We start from the raw sequence: 17,148 nt of genomic DNA, 5'->3' as shown, positions 1-17,148 counted from the left end.
AAAGAACTGTAAACAGTAAAGCCTCAAGTCAATGCTGCCCAACCTTTACACCCCCATGTGCACACAACATTCAGCGAGACACAAGGAAGCTGCAGAAGTTCTATAAACTGGTATCTCTGGGGACCCAAGGGCTTAAATCCTTCTACTGCTAGCATACAATTTCTTTCAAAGAGATCACAATTTAGTACATTTCAAGAAACAGAATTACAGTACTGACTTTAAAGACAGTTTCTAAGGCTCAGACTGAGTCCAAAAAGGCCTCTGAGTTCATTCAAGCTCTTGTTTGGACTGCATGAATGCAGCATAAGAATGATTGCAGCAAGACGTCCACAGGTAATTTCTACATTTATTTTTTATACCAAAAAGTTATGTGCAACAAATAGAATTCGTACATATTTACATTGTTTTACCTGTTAGCAAAATCGTATCCTAAACCTTCGATAGAGAATCTCTCAACCTATATTGATAAAAGGAACATCTGCCCAGTGACTCCGTTTAAATGGGTGTTTAATTTGGAGTTTAAAGCACTAGTGATAATAGTTGATGGAACATACAGTACAGAACAAACACCTAATATTTAGGCCATGCTTAATACAGTTGTATGGTAACAGAATACTTCATCTTTTCTGGACCAGCTTTCTCTAGATCATCTTGAAACAACGTTGGCAGAACCAAAGTTACTAGAACTCTCCTTAACTTTAGCCAATAAAAATTAGGAGACCCAAGTGCTGCCCAAAGCACCTCGTCAATATTTTTGATCAAGCGACTGTACAGAAGACAACGAGTGTGTTTTACAGTATGCAGAAATCTCCTGATAAGAGAGATTTGCTGTCACTTTCGAAATCAAAGGTGGTAGGGAATGTTTCCTTGGCTGTCCTTAGCGTTGCAAACACTTTACAGTAAGAAGCTTCCAAGAATATTCACTTTCTAAACAAGACTTGAATGCTTCATTGGCTTTAAGAGTAACGAGTACCTTACAGTAAGAGGATTTCAGGAATGTTTACTTCCTTAAACAGGTTTTGGGATGAGATTCTTCTGCCTTTCAAATGGCCCCTCCCTGCACGGCTTCGGAGAGCCAGGCAGGGAGTGGTGGTGGGGAACAGCCCAAAATCACAAGCACTGTATCTTAAGATTTTTTTCCCCGCTCCATTCTCAGGAGGGTTGAAACCACAACCAGAATCTGTGTAACAATACTGCCGCCTCCTCGTCCCTCTGCCAGGCCAAGTGTTATTTACTAGCATTTACCCATTCTACTGTATCCTCAGGACTTCTCAGAATTTCCCTTCAGTTTCGTAAAAAATTCATATCAATCACACATAGGCAATGACAGTTGTTTTGGCTGAGGGGAGGCGGGGGGCAGTTGCATGAAGCACTTGTCTGATTTCTATCCCGTTACTAATTGCAACCCGAGCCATTTTACTGGAAGAAATATGCTGTTTCTATCATTGGTAGCAGCAATGAGGAAAGAGTCAAAGATCTGGAAGCAAAAAGGTCCAAATTTCTACTGCTAATATTAACTTTGCCCTTTATTCAGGCCAACTGCATTTCTGAAGCACAAGAGAGAAAGTAGAAGAGTTAGGGCCATTTCTAGCAAATCACTTCCAGTAAAAAGTAACTGCAAGAAAAGCACACAAGACAAAGGAGTTCACAATTAAGGGTCAGATTTGCAAGGCTGTGCACAGAGTACAGCTGCAAATTCTTCCAGAGACCAAAGCGATTTTCCATTTGATCCCTACGTGCACACAAACAAGGACCGCAGACATGACTGCTGAAAATCTGGCCCTGAACAATTTTACTAAAACTGAATTAACAGACTATGCCCACACAGACAAACACAAGACACAGTGAAGTTAGTCAACACCTATACTTTCAGTTGATGGTTTTTCCTTTTTTTTTCAGTGCGCATTACAACCAGAAATCAGACCAAGTAATCATTGATTAAACTTGTCTCCATTGCTGCTTGTTCTGAGATATTAGCGCTGCGACTAACCATTTCAGGCAGCACATTTACCTCTTCCTCAGATGGAAAGATGCTTTAGTGTAGATCACAGGAATGCATCAAAATAAATCTATACAACATATTAAACAGTGATATCGTCTCAAGGCTTATAAGAGAACAGAGTGAAGCCCTGAGGGACCAGTTTAACACCATTCACTCCCCTCACGTCAAAGTTCAAGGCATTTGAGAGACAGAACTAAACATCAAGACAAGCTTTAACTATACTCTGGTCAATACAAAATGCATTTAATGAATTGTCTAAAACTCTTAGACAAGAGGGACGTGTAATTTAGTGTTACATGCAACAGATGTTACTTATACCGCAGAACTCTATACATAAAAGCAGTTTTCACCTACATCCTTGATACAAACCAGAAAATTACTTCAGGAGTAATTTAAATACTATTTTCTGAATGCAACCTAAAAATTCTATTTTCTCTACTGAACGCTGCATGTTTCACAGTCAAGTTCATCCTCAGCAACTTAGTGTTTTTAATCCACTTAGCCGTACAACAGAAGTGTCTTTTTGACATTCATGTGCAAGAAAAAATCCTAAGATTAGTTAAACTAATTCTTTAAATAAATCGGTATGCAGTTGGAACTCTTCGTATTTAGAAGCTGACAAGGGCAAAAAGCAGCACAGCACCAATTACAGAAAGTAGCTGAATATTTTGGTGTCGCAGAGTCCGAAACACAAGCATTTTACTTTCCCAATCACGTCAACCTCCTATCGCATTGAGTTAAACAATATTGCTACCACTTCTCAGTCTAAAAACTAACATAGGTTTCTTAATACTTTTCTATGGCCAGCAAGTTTTCTGGGACTTTTGTTTGTTCATTTTTAAAGCAAGGACACTTCTGTCTGCCAAGTTCAACATAAAGTATTTGGTTTAAGATTTTAAGACAGAAGGCACTTTTAACATTCAGCCTTAGAATACTGCGTGCAGAAACATTACAATTTTGTTCCTTTACATAAATCTGCAGTTTAATTTTTTTAAAAATTAGTTATTAGAAAGAGCAATGATAGCACTATATCACATTTCATTTTCAGGAGCACATTTACTTAGTTATCCCGCTAAACAGACTGCCCTTCCAAAGGATCTTGTGTGTGTCAGGCCTAAAGTTCATTTCCCAATATAGCACAAACCAAAGATCCTGACGAAGATCAATTCAGTATCTGCTTATTCAGTGCACTACTTGGTTATCCCGCTCAGTCAGTGGTTTCCACTGCAAATTGCAATCCTATACTGCAGCACTCATGTAACATCAAACATTAGTAACGCTGCCTGTCTGACGGCAGTTTAAAACGAAACAGCACTACCTGGAAATAAAGTCCTTCCAAAGGGCGCTCTTTGATACCCCAACCCCCAGTCTGTAAATAGCATTCCGGTGGTAACCTTCTATTGACCACATTAAGCTGTTTTCATTCTGTACAGAAATTAATGAAATTGTGGTTTAAACGAACATACTTCAGGTTTCAGCTTTAATTCCATTCTCAATACTGGAAACAAGAAAAATGGAACAAAACCCAACCATCATTTTCGTGAAAGCGCTAGCAGCGAGTGCAGCAACACGGTGTTCTCTACAGAGGTCACTTCTTCCATCACGTCAGTCGACTGTTAGCTGAACACTCCGAAAGCTCCTAGGCTAACAAAACTGATTGTACAGGGAGTTTTCCAGGGATGAAACCAATATTTCTAATTTTATTTATAGTATAAGTCCTAGTTAAATCTAAGTCCATCAGCTAAAAAAAATAAAATGTAATACACATACTGTAAACATGGCAACATTAAATATTGTAATGCTATTCTAGAATATTTAATGTCATGATCACATCTTGTTATACCTGAATTTATATACAGGATATTTTATAGCAAGTGTTACCCACTTTACAAGTGGAGGGGGAGGAGAGTCTAGGTTTTGCTGTGGCTAGAACTCCTTCAAAGTAAAGTTAAAGCTTGTCTTTGATTGTATTAGAGCTTTCTTTCATAACCACATTTAAATTGAAGATTACCACAAAAAATTATGTAGGGCCCCTTCCAATTTATAATTAAAAATTCAGTTATGATTCTCAAGGAAAGTGTCTGATATGGAGAATAAAAAATTACTGCAAAATAAACTTAATGGAAGTTGGGTCTTCAGACTGTCAGTCAAAAGTTCAAACAGGCGTTATTCCTGTTTGGGTTGGAGTTGCCGTTTCCAGGCCTCGTTCAAATAAACTAGTCGTTTGTAGTTGATGATAAAGAGAATGAAGTTCAGCAAATATGTGATGACGCAGACAATGCAAAATTCCTTCAGCACGAAGTACAGAATGTACGCCAAGTACAATGACCCTACTACAGACACTATGGAGGATGTCATGAGGATTAGAGCTGCTACTGCACTTGCTGTCATACCTGCAACAAGAGAGAAAGAGTTACTGCTGCTGCTCTCGTCCCCCCTTTCCACACAAAGCAAAAAGCCTACGCACTCCAATTCAAACTCAAGGCTACTCGGCAAGTTTGTAGGACATAAAAGTCTGTTCGAGATACCATGAGTTCAAGATGGCTGACAAATCGCTACATGGAGGGGAGCTCCTTGGTTCTGTACAACAGTCCTCTGATAAGAAGTATGCGTAACATTTACCATCTTCCTTATTCCTGAATTTTGGGAAAGTTACAGGTTGGTCAAGTTACATCTACTGATACAAATAGCTTTAGAGCAGACCTCAGAGTTAGAACATACATACATACACTGCTACACTTCGTGCACTTTTTGCCTGACATCCCCATATTCCTCCTGCAGAACTTGCACATTCCAGTTTCATCTTTTCTATCCTGCAATCCAACGCTAAATACATTTTAAGTGATAATAGCAGTGCAGCAACCGTCTCGATACTTGTATTATTAATAGCATAGCAGGAAAATTAAGATTGCTCTTGGTAGCATTTGGGCTTTTAAGCCCTTTACACAGATGTACCATTAGACTGGTTCCAATAAAAAAAGAGAACACTTGCATTTTGTCTGGTACCATGCAGATTTCGCAATGCATAACACATTCCCCTTATCACCACAGACCTGTTATATATTTTAGGCTCTAAATTGCATTAATACTTACCAAGTAACATTTGTAGTATATAAAACACAAGTCCAAAAACACTGTTTGACTGATTTATTGCACTGTCCTTTCCGAAGATGGAACCCAGCAGACCGAATCCTCGACCCCATCTGTAAAACAACGAAACTAAGTTAACTTGTATTTGGGCACTTGTTGCTTTATCTCAGTATTTATAATTCATCCCTGTTGGGGAAAAAAGATGTAGCTACACATGCTCTGACACGACCGGGGGTCCCACATGAAGTCCAGGGGTATCTGACAAGCCAGCAGCTTGCAACAGGGCGTGCACTGGGTACACCTTTATCTCACACACTGCTGATCGAAGTTATCGGTACGCTGACAGCTACAAGTTCACACAATTGCAGCTTCACCAAACACCACGTCTGCCTTTTCAGGTTGTAGTTCAAAGCTCTTCTGTCAAATAAACGCGTCTTTCCTCCAGCAATAGTTTTAGCAGTTCACTACAAGACGAGTTGGACATGCACTCATTAAACATACAGCTACGAGGAAATGGTAAACCTCATGACTGGTTGTTACTGCCTCCCTGCCAGCATTTACCTCGCTGGCACCACAGGTTGGAACATATGTTTGCACCTCAGCAGCTCCCGATCCATCTAACGCCTTAGGAGGAACCAAATCTGGCAGGCAGACGAGCTGGGGATGGTACCAGAACGGGAGCCACAGGCCACATGTGCTAGAGCCCTGTATTTTGAACACGCACCTTAACAACAAAGCAATTTTCAACATTTCAGTGATAAGGCAGGTAGCCGTACAAGCCCTACTAAGCTGCTGCTACAGTAGGGTGGATAAAAGGTGAGATTAGTGAATGCACTTGTGCTAGAAAGCAGTAATTTGATGTCCAAAAGCACATCACTCCAACGTATCACTCCAGTTGCTATCCTAAAGGCAATGATGCTACTAAACCAAGGCACAGCACAGGTTTGCTCTCTGTGCTACAGGAACGCTGCCGACACGCTGCACCAGAAATGTGACAGCGGTGGAAGGCCACCACCGCACTACGGCTTCCTCTTACAAGAAAGGTGTCACAATAACACAGCTTTACACCATCTCCAAAATACTTTATCTCAGAGCCATTTGTACAACATTTATAAAACATATTCAAATTTATCATTTTAATTCAAGCTTAGTAACTGCCTGCAATTAACTATTATACCTGAGTCTTGCGCTCTTCTCCCCAAAAATGTAAACAGAACTATGCACTTATTCCTAAAAAAGGCATTTACTGCGTACATAAAAAAAATAAAAATAAAGGGTCATGCTTTGGGTCTCAAGTCTTGTAAGTGACTGAAGAGAAACCTATGCATAAATGTAAAGCTCCAATCAGCACAGAAAATGCTGGCACTTGCTTTACCATGGCGACAGTGCCTCGCATCTGGTTACACGTCCCTGTAGCACAGGAAGGCCGGCAGTCCCCATGAGCTTCCAGCACAGCTTGGGGTGAAGTAGCACCAGGGCTGGATGGCAAACATCTGGAAGAGCGGCTGTAGAGGTGCGAGGGCAGCACTTGAGAGCAAAGGGAGCCACGCTTCCACAAGGGAGGGATTTAAAAAACAAACACTGTACAACAATACGTAAACAAGTATTATAAAGAAATACTGCAAGTCCAGAAGAATCTCAGCTATGACAAGACTTTCCTCCCACACTGAATTATCTGGATTTTAAGTGAGAACTGTTTATTTTTCAGCCTTAATTTGATAAGATACTCACAGCACATCTAACAACTCTGTCCGGCTGCCCAGCCACCAAAAACAGTATTACAGGCAGACAAATACATTAAAGGCATCATTATTCTGCATTTAGTAGTTGGAATTTTCCATATTACCGCATCAATAGACACTTCAGCTTCCTACCCACAGGTGCAATTTCTTGTTCAAGTTCCCAGGTGAGACTTCCTTGTAGGGTGACATTAAACCCTACTTGAAGCCTCCTCTTGCTCCCTCCTGAGAGCAGGTGGAGGAACTCAACGCGTGCCTGAAGCCTGCGGTCCCCCTGCTCAAAGCACCTGCAGGATGCTGACGTGCCACCCTCTCATCCTCATGAAATCCCATCATATTCGAGAGCAAACTCCAGCCTAAAACACCAAAAACTTCAGTCTGACCCTAAGTTATTCTGGAAGTCAATAAATTGCTGCTAATGGAAAGCTAACAAGTTCCAGCCCTCCACGACAGGCAGCGTCCTCAGGTCACCATCTGTAGCTGCAAGGTCAGAGCCCAGTGAAAGCTTTTTCCATGTGCACCAGTTCATTAAGCATCTTGTTGGCCTTGTAGCAGCTTTAAGGACATCAAGTATTCAATTTCAGTCCACGGACCACAGCTCTAGTCTCTCATCTTACCCCACAAGCTCTGAGGTGGTTGAGAAGCCTGGAGTGTAAGACTCAAAGCACTTGCTCAGACTTTTAAGGTTTAAAGTGTGGGGAAGTTTTCTACATCAAACAAATGCAAAAAAAAAAAAGACTAATTTCTCTACACAAGAGGCTAATTCATCCCCTAATTCTGTCACAAATGTCCTAAAACTTGTTAAAACACACCATGAACCAAGTCATTTTGCAAGCAGTTGGAACGGAGGAGTGGGAAGGGGACTTGGACAAAAATCTTCCTTCTCATATCTAAATCATATAAATCACACCTGATTTTTATTTTTTTTACTTCAAATATCTAAAAACAAACAGCAAACACAGCAAGAAGACCGACTGCAGTCTTAGCAGGGAAAAAAAGAAATAAAACATCAGCAAAAACAACGAAGGGCAAGGGTTATAAATTGCTCAGAAGTTCTCTAGGGAACTTGTCTTTACAAGAAAGAGTTTAATTTATAAGAACTGACTATTGGTCAGCTCAGAATTTATTTTTTTGATATCAAAGGCTGGGTAAAACGAACTGTGTTAATGAAGAACTGTTTGCACAGTAAGCTAAAAACACCAGCCCGACACCACCAACTTGTTCCTGGCACTGCCTCGTGGCTCCCCATCCCTGAAGCAGCCAAGTGTTCTGCTGTGGAAATAAAGCTGCAGTCAGCTGGTGTGATTCAGAGCAGTATCGCAAAGACATGTGGCAGGCCTACTTCTGCCACACCCAAGCCTCGCTCTTATTTAAACGTAAAACAAACCGCACACCGGCCTGAACTAACTTCAAGGAAGTTTTAAAAGAAATCTTTAAGACACCTTACTGCATATTACAACTAACTCAAATTCCCCCTCTGTTTAAGATGACGGCCTGCTTCATTTCTATTTGTAGTTACAGCTTTGAAAACGATTTGAAAAGTTACACCCTCAAAAAGATCTTCACATTCTCAGAATACAGATTCAAGAAATCCAAGACGAAGTCTTTAGAGGCGTGTAGTTTCCCAACATCTAAAACTGAATGCTACAGTGGCTTTTTATTCACAACATACGTTCCTTTTATCAAAAGTAAGACTTGAAAGTCATTATCCACCCCCTACAATGGTGTGTGATAGTTAACAGAGCTCAGAAGCGTCGGCTGTTTTTTTAACGTCTCCAGTAACTCCGTGCACTTGACACTTGTAACAGAGCAAGACGAGAACCGAGGTCATTTTGATCCACAGGTGACGTATCTCCATTCCATCAGATGCTGTGAAATCATTACCTCTTTCGCACCATTACGAACATCCTCTGTGTTCCAGAACAGCACTTACTTACAGGAGCATGCTCTAACACCAAACGTGTCACTGTGCTTTAGCAGCGACAACGCTGCTCGCAGAAGGGCAGCCCGGAGAACTCCACGCAGTACTCTACGCTCTCGGTCACTTGAAAGGACGAGCGACCAGGCTCCACGTTTAACAGGTTAGAAGCTGTCAGAGTTATCAGTATTAGCTCAAGACGAGGCACAATTCCAAGCCTGCTGAACAGAGTGAGTCAAACAAACACAAAGTATATATTTAGCCAGGAGTCAGATTATCTCACCCACTTTCTGGAGGAAACGCCGCGCTATTTCTTGCAGCCAAGCACCCCTGTTCTCACAGCTACCAGTAGACGATGCTTTTTAGAGCTTTTACACAGAGATTATTCCCCAAGATGCTCTCCTTGACCTCAGTTATCCCTAGCTTACAAACCACCTTAAGAAACTTCTGAACTGGGGTTTCACCTGCACCGACATGCTTTGTAGCCTGCCTCAAAGCCTTCCTCGATGCACCTGGGCACGTTCTGAACACATCCTTTTGAGCTCCGTAACATCCCCCAGCACCGAGCTCCTGAATCACCCCGCCTCACCTTCACCTGGCAGCCCTCAGTTCTCACCTCAGGAGAGGAACCAGCTGCTGTACGTTCATTTTAACGTGAAAAAACCCACAGACCGGGTCAGGTCAAGCCCAGGCAGCTCCAGCACCATGCCTCTGCCATCAGAGCAGCAGACGCCCAGGACAAGGCGCACGTAGTTCCCCAGTTCTGGTCTCCTAAATGTCTTGTCGAGAGGGCCATTCAAATCCTTCAGGAGGTCGGATTATCAAACAGCACAAGTGATTCAACATCTGAGGACACTGCATTTGTGCAGCAGCAGGCTTTCCCAACACATCTCTCACAATTTTTAGCTTAGCTGTAATGAAAAGGGCAAACAATAATCAACAAAACCGGTGATATTTTCAGAGAACTCTAAGACCACAAATTCTGTTTCTTGGCCACCAGTACCTTACTTAAATCCCATCATTTCACGATTGTTTTTCATCCCATACAAATTATTTAGCTATCAGCAGCAAGCACCGTTTAGCCATTTGTAATCCTGAGGAAACTCTCTCTCTATATATAAAAATATATTTAAAAAAGCCTATATTTGATAAGTGATAGTAAATTTCCTTAAATGTCATCTGACTTCTGCGATGCATTACAGCACAGAATGAGAGTTCCCAGGAGGGCAGCAAGGCTGGCCTATGCTCACACATCGCCTTCAGTGAAAAGCTGATATAAAGGTCACAGGATCTGGAGCATTTTAATACTGAGCAATGTTAAGAAACTCTGGTTGCAGGTTCTTTACAGCTTCACTGGAGGATTTTGGATTAAGCCCAGTTCATGGTTACAAGGTCACTCAGGCCGCTCTAACATTTTAATAAATTAAGTAAAAGCCTTCAATTAGAAGCCACAAGAAAGCAGATTAAAAATCCCTATTTATAAGCTCTCCAGGAACGCTTACAAGTTTTGATACACTTGGTTTCACGTTTAAATCTGCTAGCAGTATTTACCACAATCAGCTAGGATTTTGTTCTGTGTCTCTTCCAGCTCTACACCAGAAAACTGGTCCAAAAAATGTCAGCGCCTAGATCAGCAAAACCTCAAGCAGACAGTGGTTGATTATTTCATAGCAGTCTTTACCAAAGCACCAGTTATTCAAACTACAAGCCAACAGCAACGCGTTCCTTCTACGTCATCTTTTATTAACCTATCACAAACGAAGCCCAAAGCCGAGCTACGGGCACTTTGTTCCATTTTCATGGCATCAGGCAAAATCATTCTCGGCCCTATTACAAAATCCAGTCAAGCCAGAAATAATATATTCATGAAATGCAAAAATACACGCGTTAGAGCCCAGATCACTGTAAGGCTGATAAAAAGACTCAAACAGTGAGCGTAGTGGTTTGTTTCATAAAAGATGTGTCTCTGCCACTGCGTATTACGTCAGCTTCAAGTATTAAGTCATCAACATTCCACTAAAGGGATCAGACAAAAGTCACTTAGCTACCAGCTTCTGTGCTTTGGGAACATCTGGGTTCAGAGCTAACGAAGCTGGGTGTCTGTACGTGTTCCCGTAACACTTTCCTCCCCCAGCACATAGAATAACCCCAGATCACCCCGCAGCTCGCATCCTCTGGCCTCCCCCAGGACCTGCCAGTCCTGCCCAAGTCCTGCTCGCACCAGAGCCGGCACAGCAAACGGGACAGATAACCTTGGCTCGTGCTGCAGCTTTTTTCTCTCAGCAAAAGTATTACTTGGAGTCCCTTCCTGCTCCTCTTTGGTGCCGAATCTGGTTCTACAGAACTCTAGGAACTTGTACCCTTTGTTAAACTTTGCTGTAAAAAAACCAAACAGCTTTATTCTCACCCTGAACCCAAAACGCAGCACCAGAGCAGCTACTAGGAAGAAAAATAACTCTACCCCAGCTGACGCCAGGACCTGAGATGGATTCCGTCCACACGGATTTCTCCTGCCCAGTCAAGAAACCAGACGTCTTCAAACCTTCCCTCAGGCAGCAAAAAGGATGAATCCTCGCTACAAAGTAACTGGCAAAGCATCATAATGCCTGCTATCTAACAATCTGCAGATCTCAGAAATGAGCAACAACCGGTTTAAAATCACAGGACAGATTTTAGCGGAGTCTCGAGAAGCCACACTTTCATGTAAAACTATTTTAGCACTTTAAGACCAACAAATATGATTCCTGCTGAATAACCACCAGCTGTTCCACATACTGCCCTCCAGCAGGTCCATCAAGTTTTTACCTCTTTCTCTACAGGATCACAGATGCCTAACAAAAACAGGGACGTGGCTCAGGTTAAAGAAATTACTGACAAGCGAAGGCTAACAAGACCAGTAACATTTCACAAGAAAAAGCACATGGACTCCATTTGCCTACGCTGGTTCACAAGAAGCCACCAGCCAAGCACAAAGCTGCCTTCCCCATTTCTCACCTTACAGTCACCGACAACTGCAGCTGCCAACCCCAAACACATCAGGACGCTTCCCTGTGGGTACAATGATAGAAAAGCGCTGGGCCATCAGGAGCTTACTGGTAAAGCGAAAGGTAAGTGCTATGTAACGTCCTTAACCTGGAATCAAGCAAACCTGACAGACACCGAGGTTTACAGGAAGGTCCCCAACAGAACTGAAGGGGAACCTGCAACGTAACACCGGGTTAGGTGCGAGGTCGGAGCTTTGTTCCACGTCCCGCTCCCTTGGGTAACAGGGTGGTTGTTCTCAGCTTGGCCTTTGACTCGCTCTGCGCTCTGAAGATGTACCAGCAGAACAGTTTTGGCAAGGTGTGCTTTGCCGAAAAGACACCACGGGTCAAAGTTTTAACTTTAATCCATTACAGCACAACTGCTTGTGGACAAACAAGCCATACAGCAGTGGAGTTATGCTCACACATCACAGCACCGAAGTACTGCAGCACAAGACTGAGCAATTCAAATACTTCACTCACCCAGGAGAAGACAGAAAGCTGAAGAAGTCCAATACCCACATCTGAACAGGGGTTTCAGAGTGGCTCAGCCACAAGATGACACGCAATCCAAGACCTTGCACATTAGCGTGAAGTTCAGAGGAGGGAATCCCTAAAATGTCATCTATCCAGTTATATCCAGATGAATATTGATTCTTAAAATCCTAGTTTGACTCTAGAATTTATTGGGTAAGTTGGCTAAAGATGTTGGTCACTATTTCCAAACCTCTTCACTTTCACAGCTGTCTGAAAGCTACAAATACTGGTGAAGTTGCATCGTGGTGTGTGTCGTTGGTCATTCATGCCGGCTGTACTAAAGTTGTCACAGCATTAACACAATCTGGGGTACAAAACTCTTTCAGCTAGAGCCAGCCACTAACCTGCTCTGCCCTGCAGGCGCTTCAAATTAATCCAGAGAGAAGGCGGAAACGTAGCAGAAGACCCAAAACTCTCCCATGGCACACAAAAGAACAAAGCAAAGAGCTCAGGGGCTCTGCGTTACTACTTAAATGCCCCATTTCATTTCAAGCCATGCCATCAGCCATAGGACTTGAAACTTATTAGTTTAATTTCCTCTGTGAAACTATTATAACAGCAACACCAAAAAGATTTTTAGGACCTGCTATTAGCCAGTCTCATTATAAATAAAGCCATTCCTGCCACTTAATTATTCTCAGATACAAGAGAGCAATTCACTTAAAGCACCTCCAGCAATTGTCAAATTAAAACATTTGCTATTTCCCTACACCTTATCTCTCCCTGGATAATGACAGTGGTCATTATACAGTCCTTAACTGTTTTTATTTCTAAACCATTTTCATGAACTTTCCCCATGATAAAAGCTTGAAATATGCTGACCATTAACATGTTGAGCAGTCAGAGATACTAGGAAGGTAGCTCTCCAGCACAATCTTCTGCATGAGTCAGTCTCTGATACAAGATTTTCCATGCTCCTCCCTCTGCGTGCTGGTAATCTTCGCATTTCTTCTCTCATTCTTGTGCCAATACCAGATTTGGCTTTAAAACAAGACTTGGGAATAACAGCAGCTTATTAGTGGAAAAAATCCTCCCCAAAGACCAGAACTTCGTTACAAAATAATTCAGCTAAAGACGACTCCACTAGTTTACTCCAATTATTCTACAAATTCAGTATTAACCCCAACATCATGACTGTACTTCTGAAAGTTCAGTCCTCTGCTGGAATCATCGCTTGAAATGTGCAGGTTGTTACGCTCCAAGTTCCATTACTTCCATCAGCAAATCTACCTTAAATAAAGTCACAGAACTGAAAGAACACTCTAGAAGCTGGTGAGAGACACAAAGAACAAGTCTGCCACCCATTTAACTCTGTGAAAACTGATCATAATCACAAATTATTTGATTAGCTATGTAACTGGCAGTGCAGTAGTTTAATGAAAAAAGAAGGAGCTGAAAGTTAAATCTGCATTGCATGTGGGGCACCGCATTTGAAACCCTACTGTCCTGGTGAAATCTAAATTATGGTTTGAAGCTGCTCTCAGAAATTGAGCTTCAAAGAAACTTTGGTGACACGTGGTAGCAATGAGAGGTATTTAAATGGGAGAGGGATGGGAGAACGATTGATGGATGGGATGCTGTGGCAACACAGAAAATACAACAATTTCTATCCATGTTCTTCCTTCAAAATTTAACAGCTTGCCCTCTTGTCTCGGTTTTAGTGGAATATTCCTTTTCTGTCTGCATCCTGTGCAACGCAGAAAGCAGATTCTTCTCCAAATAAGGTTTGACTGAGCAGAACTTGCATGCTCCTTTTTCCGCAAACTCTTCTTACCACCTGCTTCAATTATCATGAGCTATCCTGACATTTGCAATACTTCAGTCGTTAAGCATGATTCTCCTAGCAACTGCTGGGGAGATTTCAGTGGATTTTGTCCCTAAATGTTCATATTATTATACAGAACTCCTGCAGTAGAGCATTTACAGGTCTTACCACGGCTTACACAACATTTCTGCTGCAGCATTCCCAACGAATACTATAATTACATGGCATTATTCTATAATTAGAGATATCTAAAGATATAATTAGAACTATTTTGCTTTTCAAAGCACTCGGTAAATACATATTGAAACTGTTTACTTGAAATTCCCAGTCTCAAGAGCAGCCTTGGTCAATACAATAATAACAACAAGCTACTGAAGGGCCAATTGCATACACGAATAGACCACTGCCAAGGCTATTCAGGTGCTTAAATCCCCGTTATTCTCTTTTCAGCTCTACAGCTGTGAGAAAAGTTAAAATACTGACAAGACTCACAGGATTTACTCTCAGTAGCCCATGCATAATTTTAACTTATAAGTTAGCCAGCAAGCATATTGAAGCCTTCTTTCTGCTTAAATTGAAAGATCTAATTTCAGGACGCTTCCCCAGTAACACCATGAACAATCTCCTTACCTTCGCAAACTAAAGACTGTCTGATGTCTGACTGAAAGCAGAGTTAAAGCCCTCGTTCAGTCCCAAGAGCCTCCTCTCAGACATCCCTAGATACACATCGCCTCATAACTTAAGACGATGATGCCTCTGTCACCACCGAAGTGATTTTAGCAGTAATATTTCCCTGTATGCTTTGTCTGAACAGATTAACCAGCTCCCCACCTTGCCAGATTGCAGGCGTGTTCTTGCCCATAACTTTGTTATGATAATACAGCAAGTGCCCTTACATGAATTGTGACGGCTTTTGTGCAAGTTACACCAAGAGCAGGGGAAAATGATAGAAATACTCCATTGAAGGTAAACATACAAAAGCATAAGCTTTTAATACATAATTTTGCTGATCAAGCTAAACTCTCCCCTTCTTAGCTCCTTACCTACGCATATCTCTGCACGTCTCTATATATGTATATACATACGTACATGTACACACATATGCATACATGTGTACACACAGACAGTGGTGTTGAGATGTTTGGACGAATCACCTTATTTTTTCAGTTGAAATACTTGACAGCGTGCTCCTAGGTGGGTTTCTTAACCAAATTGCACCCGCAGGCACTTCCTGCAGCACACTCACACCGCTGGCACCAGTAACCACCCGGCAGGTTACGCCTTTTCCCTGCTGCCATCGAGCGAACCAGTTACCTGACAGGTAACAACCCAAGCCAGCAGCACACTGAAATTCACACACCAACTCTCCTAACACAGATGAAAACCGTGGGCCTTTTCAAAAAAACAACCCCTAAAATAACTACTGACAGGAAACCTGCAAAATAAATGGAGATTTGAACGAGGCTCGTGCTGCTGAGCCACACCTCCCTGCTCCAAGCCCCCCCGGGCAGCACAGAGACCCCCTTTGGGCCAGGCACCGGTACCACGGAGCAGCCCCCGGGCGGGCACCGGTACCACAAAGAGCCCCCCCAGCCCCCCGTGAGGCCCCCTCAGGCCCCGACCCCCTTCGGCTGCCCCCCAGCAGCCGCCCCCCCGCCCTCAACGTTCTCCCCCCGCCCGCTGAGGCCCGCTCCCCTCAGCCCCTCTCCCCCCGAGGCCGAGTGCCCCCGGGCCAGGCCCTGCCCGGCTCCCCCCGTCCTCGCCGCCCCCCCCTCCCCCGGCCCCCTCACCTGGACGTGATGGCGGCGGAGCAGCGGACCCTCTCGCTGAGGTCGCACAGGGCCTGGTAGCGGAGGTCGCGGCCCTTCTCCCGCTCCAGGTGGCAGGCGTAGAGGGACAGCAGGATGCCGGCGGCGCACACGGCCGAGCGGGCCACCCGCTCCCAGCGCGGCACCGACACTCGCAGCAGGACGGGCGCCGCCATCTTACCCCCGCCCTCCCTCCTCCTCGGCCCGCGCCGCGCGCCCGCCGCCGCCCGGCCGCGCATGCGCGCCCGCACCCCATTGGCTCGCCCCCCCCTCCCCTCCCCTCCCCGCTGAGCCGCGCCCGACGTGGCGCTCCGCGACGACGTCACGTCAGGGCGGGGGGGGGGGCGGGGCTCGGGTGTGTGTGTGAGGGGGGTGAGGGAGGGGGCGCCCCCTGGCGGGCGGGAGGGGGCAGAGCGGGTTTGGGGAGGAAAAGGAGGTTTTGTCCGTTTTCCTCCCAAGTGGTTCCTAAAAAGAGCCCTGTGCTTGGCGCTGGGGTTCTGTCACCCTTCACATTAGGGTTATTAGGGTTGGAAAAGAGCTCCGAGATAGTCCAACTGTCCCCCTGCCACCACCATCACCCACTGAACCATGTCCCTAAGCACCACGTCCAACCTTCCCTTAAACACCCCCAGGGACGGTGACTGCACCACCTCCCTGGGCAACCCGTCCCAATGCCTGACCGCTCTTTCTGAGAAGAAATGTCTCCTCATTTCCAACCTGAACCTCCCCTGGCGCAACTTGAGGCCATTCCCTCTAGTCCTATCACTGGTTATCTATGAGAAGAGGCCAACCCCCAGCTCCCCACACCTTCCTTTCAGGGAGTTGTAGAGGGCAATGAGGTCTCCTCTGAACTTCCTCCAGACTAAACACCCCCAGTTCCTTCAGCTGCTCCTCACAGGACTCGTGTTCCAGGCGCCTCACCAGCTTCGTAGCCCTTCTCTGGACACACTCCAGGGCCTCGATGTCCTTCTTGTAGGTCACGGATGGCATCCACAGCATGCCCACACATAGCCTTGGTAAAAGACAACCAGGGCCACATCTCATCTTGGTTACCCCATGTGTTTCTGTCAATAGCTGCCCCAGCACTGGTCTGGTTGGATTTTCAGAAACTGGCCCATATCTCCGCTCTGCAGATGTAAAACCCACCTAGCAGCTGAAAACACACCAGGTTTTGCTTGCTGTGGGCACCCACCACAAGTGCTGCTCGTGCTTTCTTTGGAGGGTGGCCACAGGCCTCTGGTTCTCCTTCCTTTCCCAGTTCTGCCA

General features: G+C 44.2%; 1 protein-coding gene and 1 long non-coding RNA gene across 2 annotated transcripts; both read right to left on the bottom strand.

Annotated features, from left to right (window-relative positions):
* Positions 1 to 326: 326 nt before the first annotated feature.
* On the bottom strand, positions 327 to 16,116 carry VKORC1L1 (vitamin K epoxide reductase complex subunit 1 like 1). Its single transcript, XM_035559278.2, has 3 exons — positions 15,865 to 16,116; positions 5,096 to 5,205; positions 327 to 4,395 (listed from the first exon to the last, which is right to left on the bottom strand). Exons 1-3 carry the CDS (start codon positions 16,056 to 16,058, stop codon positions 4,169 to 4,171), a joined length of 531 nt encoding a protein of 176 aa, XP_035415171.1. The 5' UTR covers positions 16,059 to 16,116; the 3' UTR covers positions 327 to 4,168.
* Positions 6,770 to 13,303, bottom strand: LOC118254208 (uncharacterized). Its single transcript, XR_004780614.2, has 3 exons — positions 13,132 to 13,303; positions 9,366 to 9,660; positions 6,770 to 8,967 (listed from the first exon to the last, which is right to left on the bottom strand). It is a non-coding gene; the product is annotated as an uncharacterized LOC118254208 (long non-coding RNA).
* Positions 16,117 to 17,148: the final 1,032 nt, after the last annotated feature.

Source organism: Cygnus atratus, chromosome 20, assembly GCF_013377495.2.
Source record: "Cygnus atratus isolate AKBS03 ecotype Queensland, Australia chromosome 20, CAtr_DNAZoo_HiC_assembly, whole genome shotgun sequence".
Classification (NCBI taxonomy): Eukaryota; Metazoa; Chordata; class Aves; order Anseriformes; family Anatidae; genus Cygnus; species Cygnus atratus.
The sequence above is the reverse complement of the archived record's forward strand: the minus strand, read 5'-3'. Positions and strand labels throughout refer to the sequence as shown.

What these genes read in the sequence shown, in the direction of transcription:
- VKORC1L1 (XM_035559278.2), bottom strand. Translation starts at nt 16,058, where the DNA reads ATGGCGGCGCCCGTCCTGCTGCGAGTGTCGGTGCCGCGCTGGGAGCGG. An exon ending in TCCGCCGCCATCACGTCCAG is followed by an intron (nt 5,206 to 15,864) that starts GTGAGGGGGCCG and finishes GTTGTTTTACAG; the next exon opens with ATGGGGTCGAGGATTCGGTC. An exon ending in TATACTACAAATGTTACTTG is followed by an intron (nt 4,396 to 5,095) that starts GTAAGTATTAAT and finishes CTCTTGTTGCAG; the next exon opens with GTATGACAGCAAGTGCAGTA.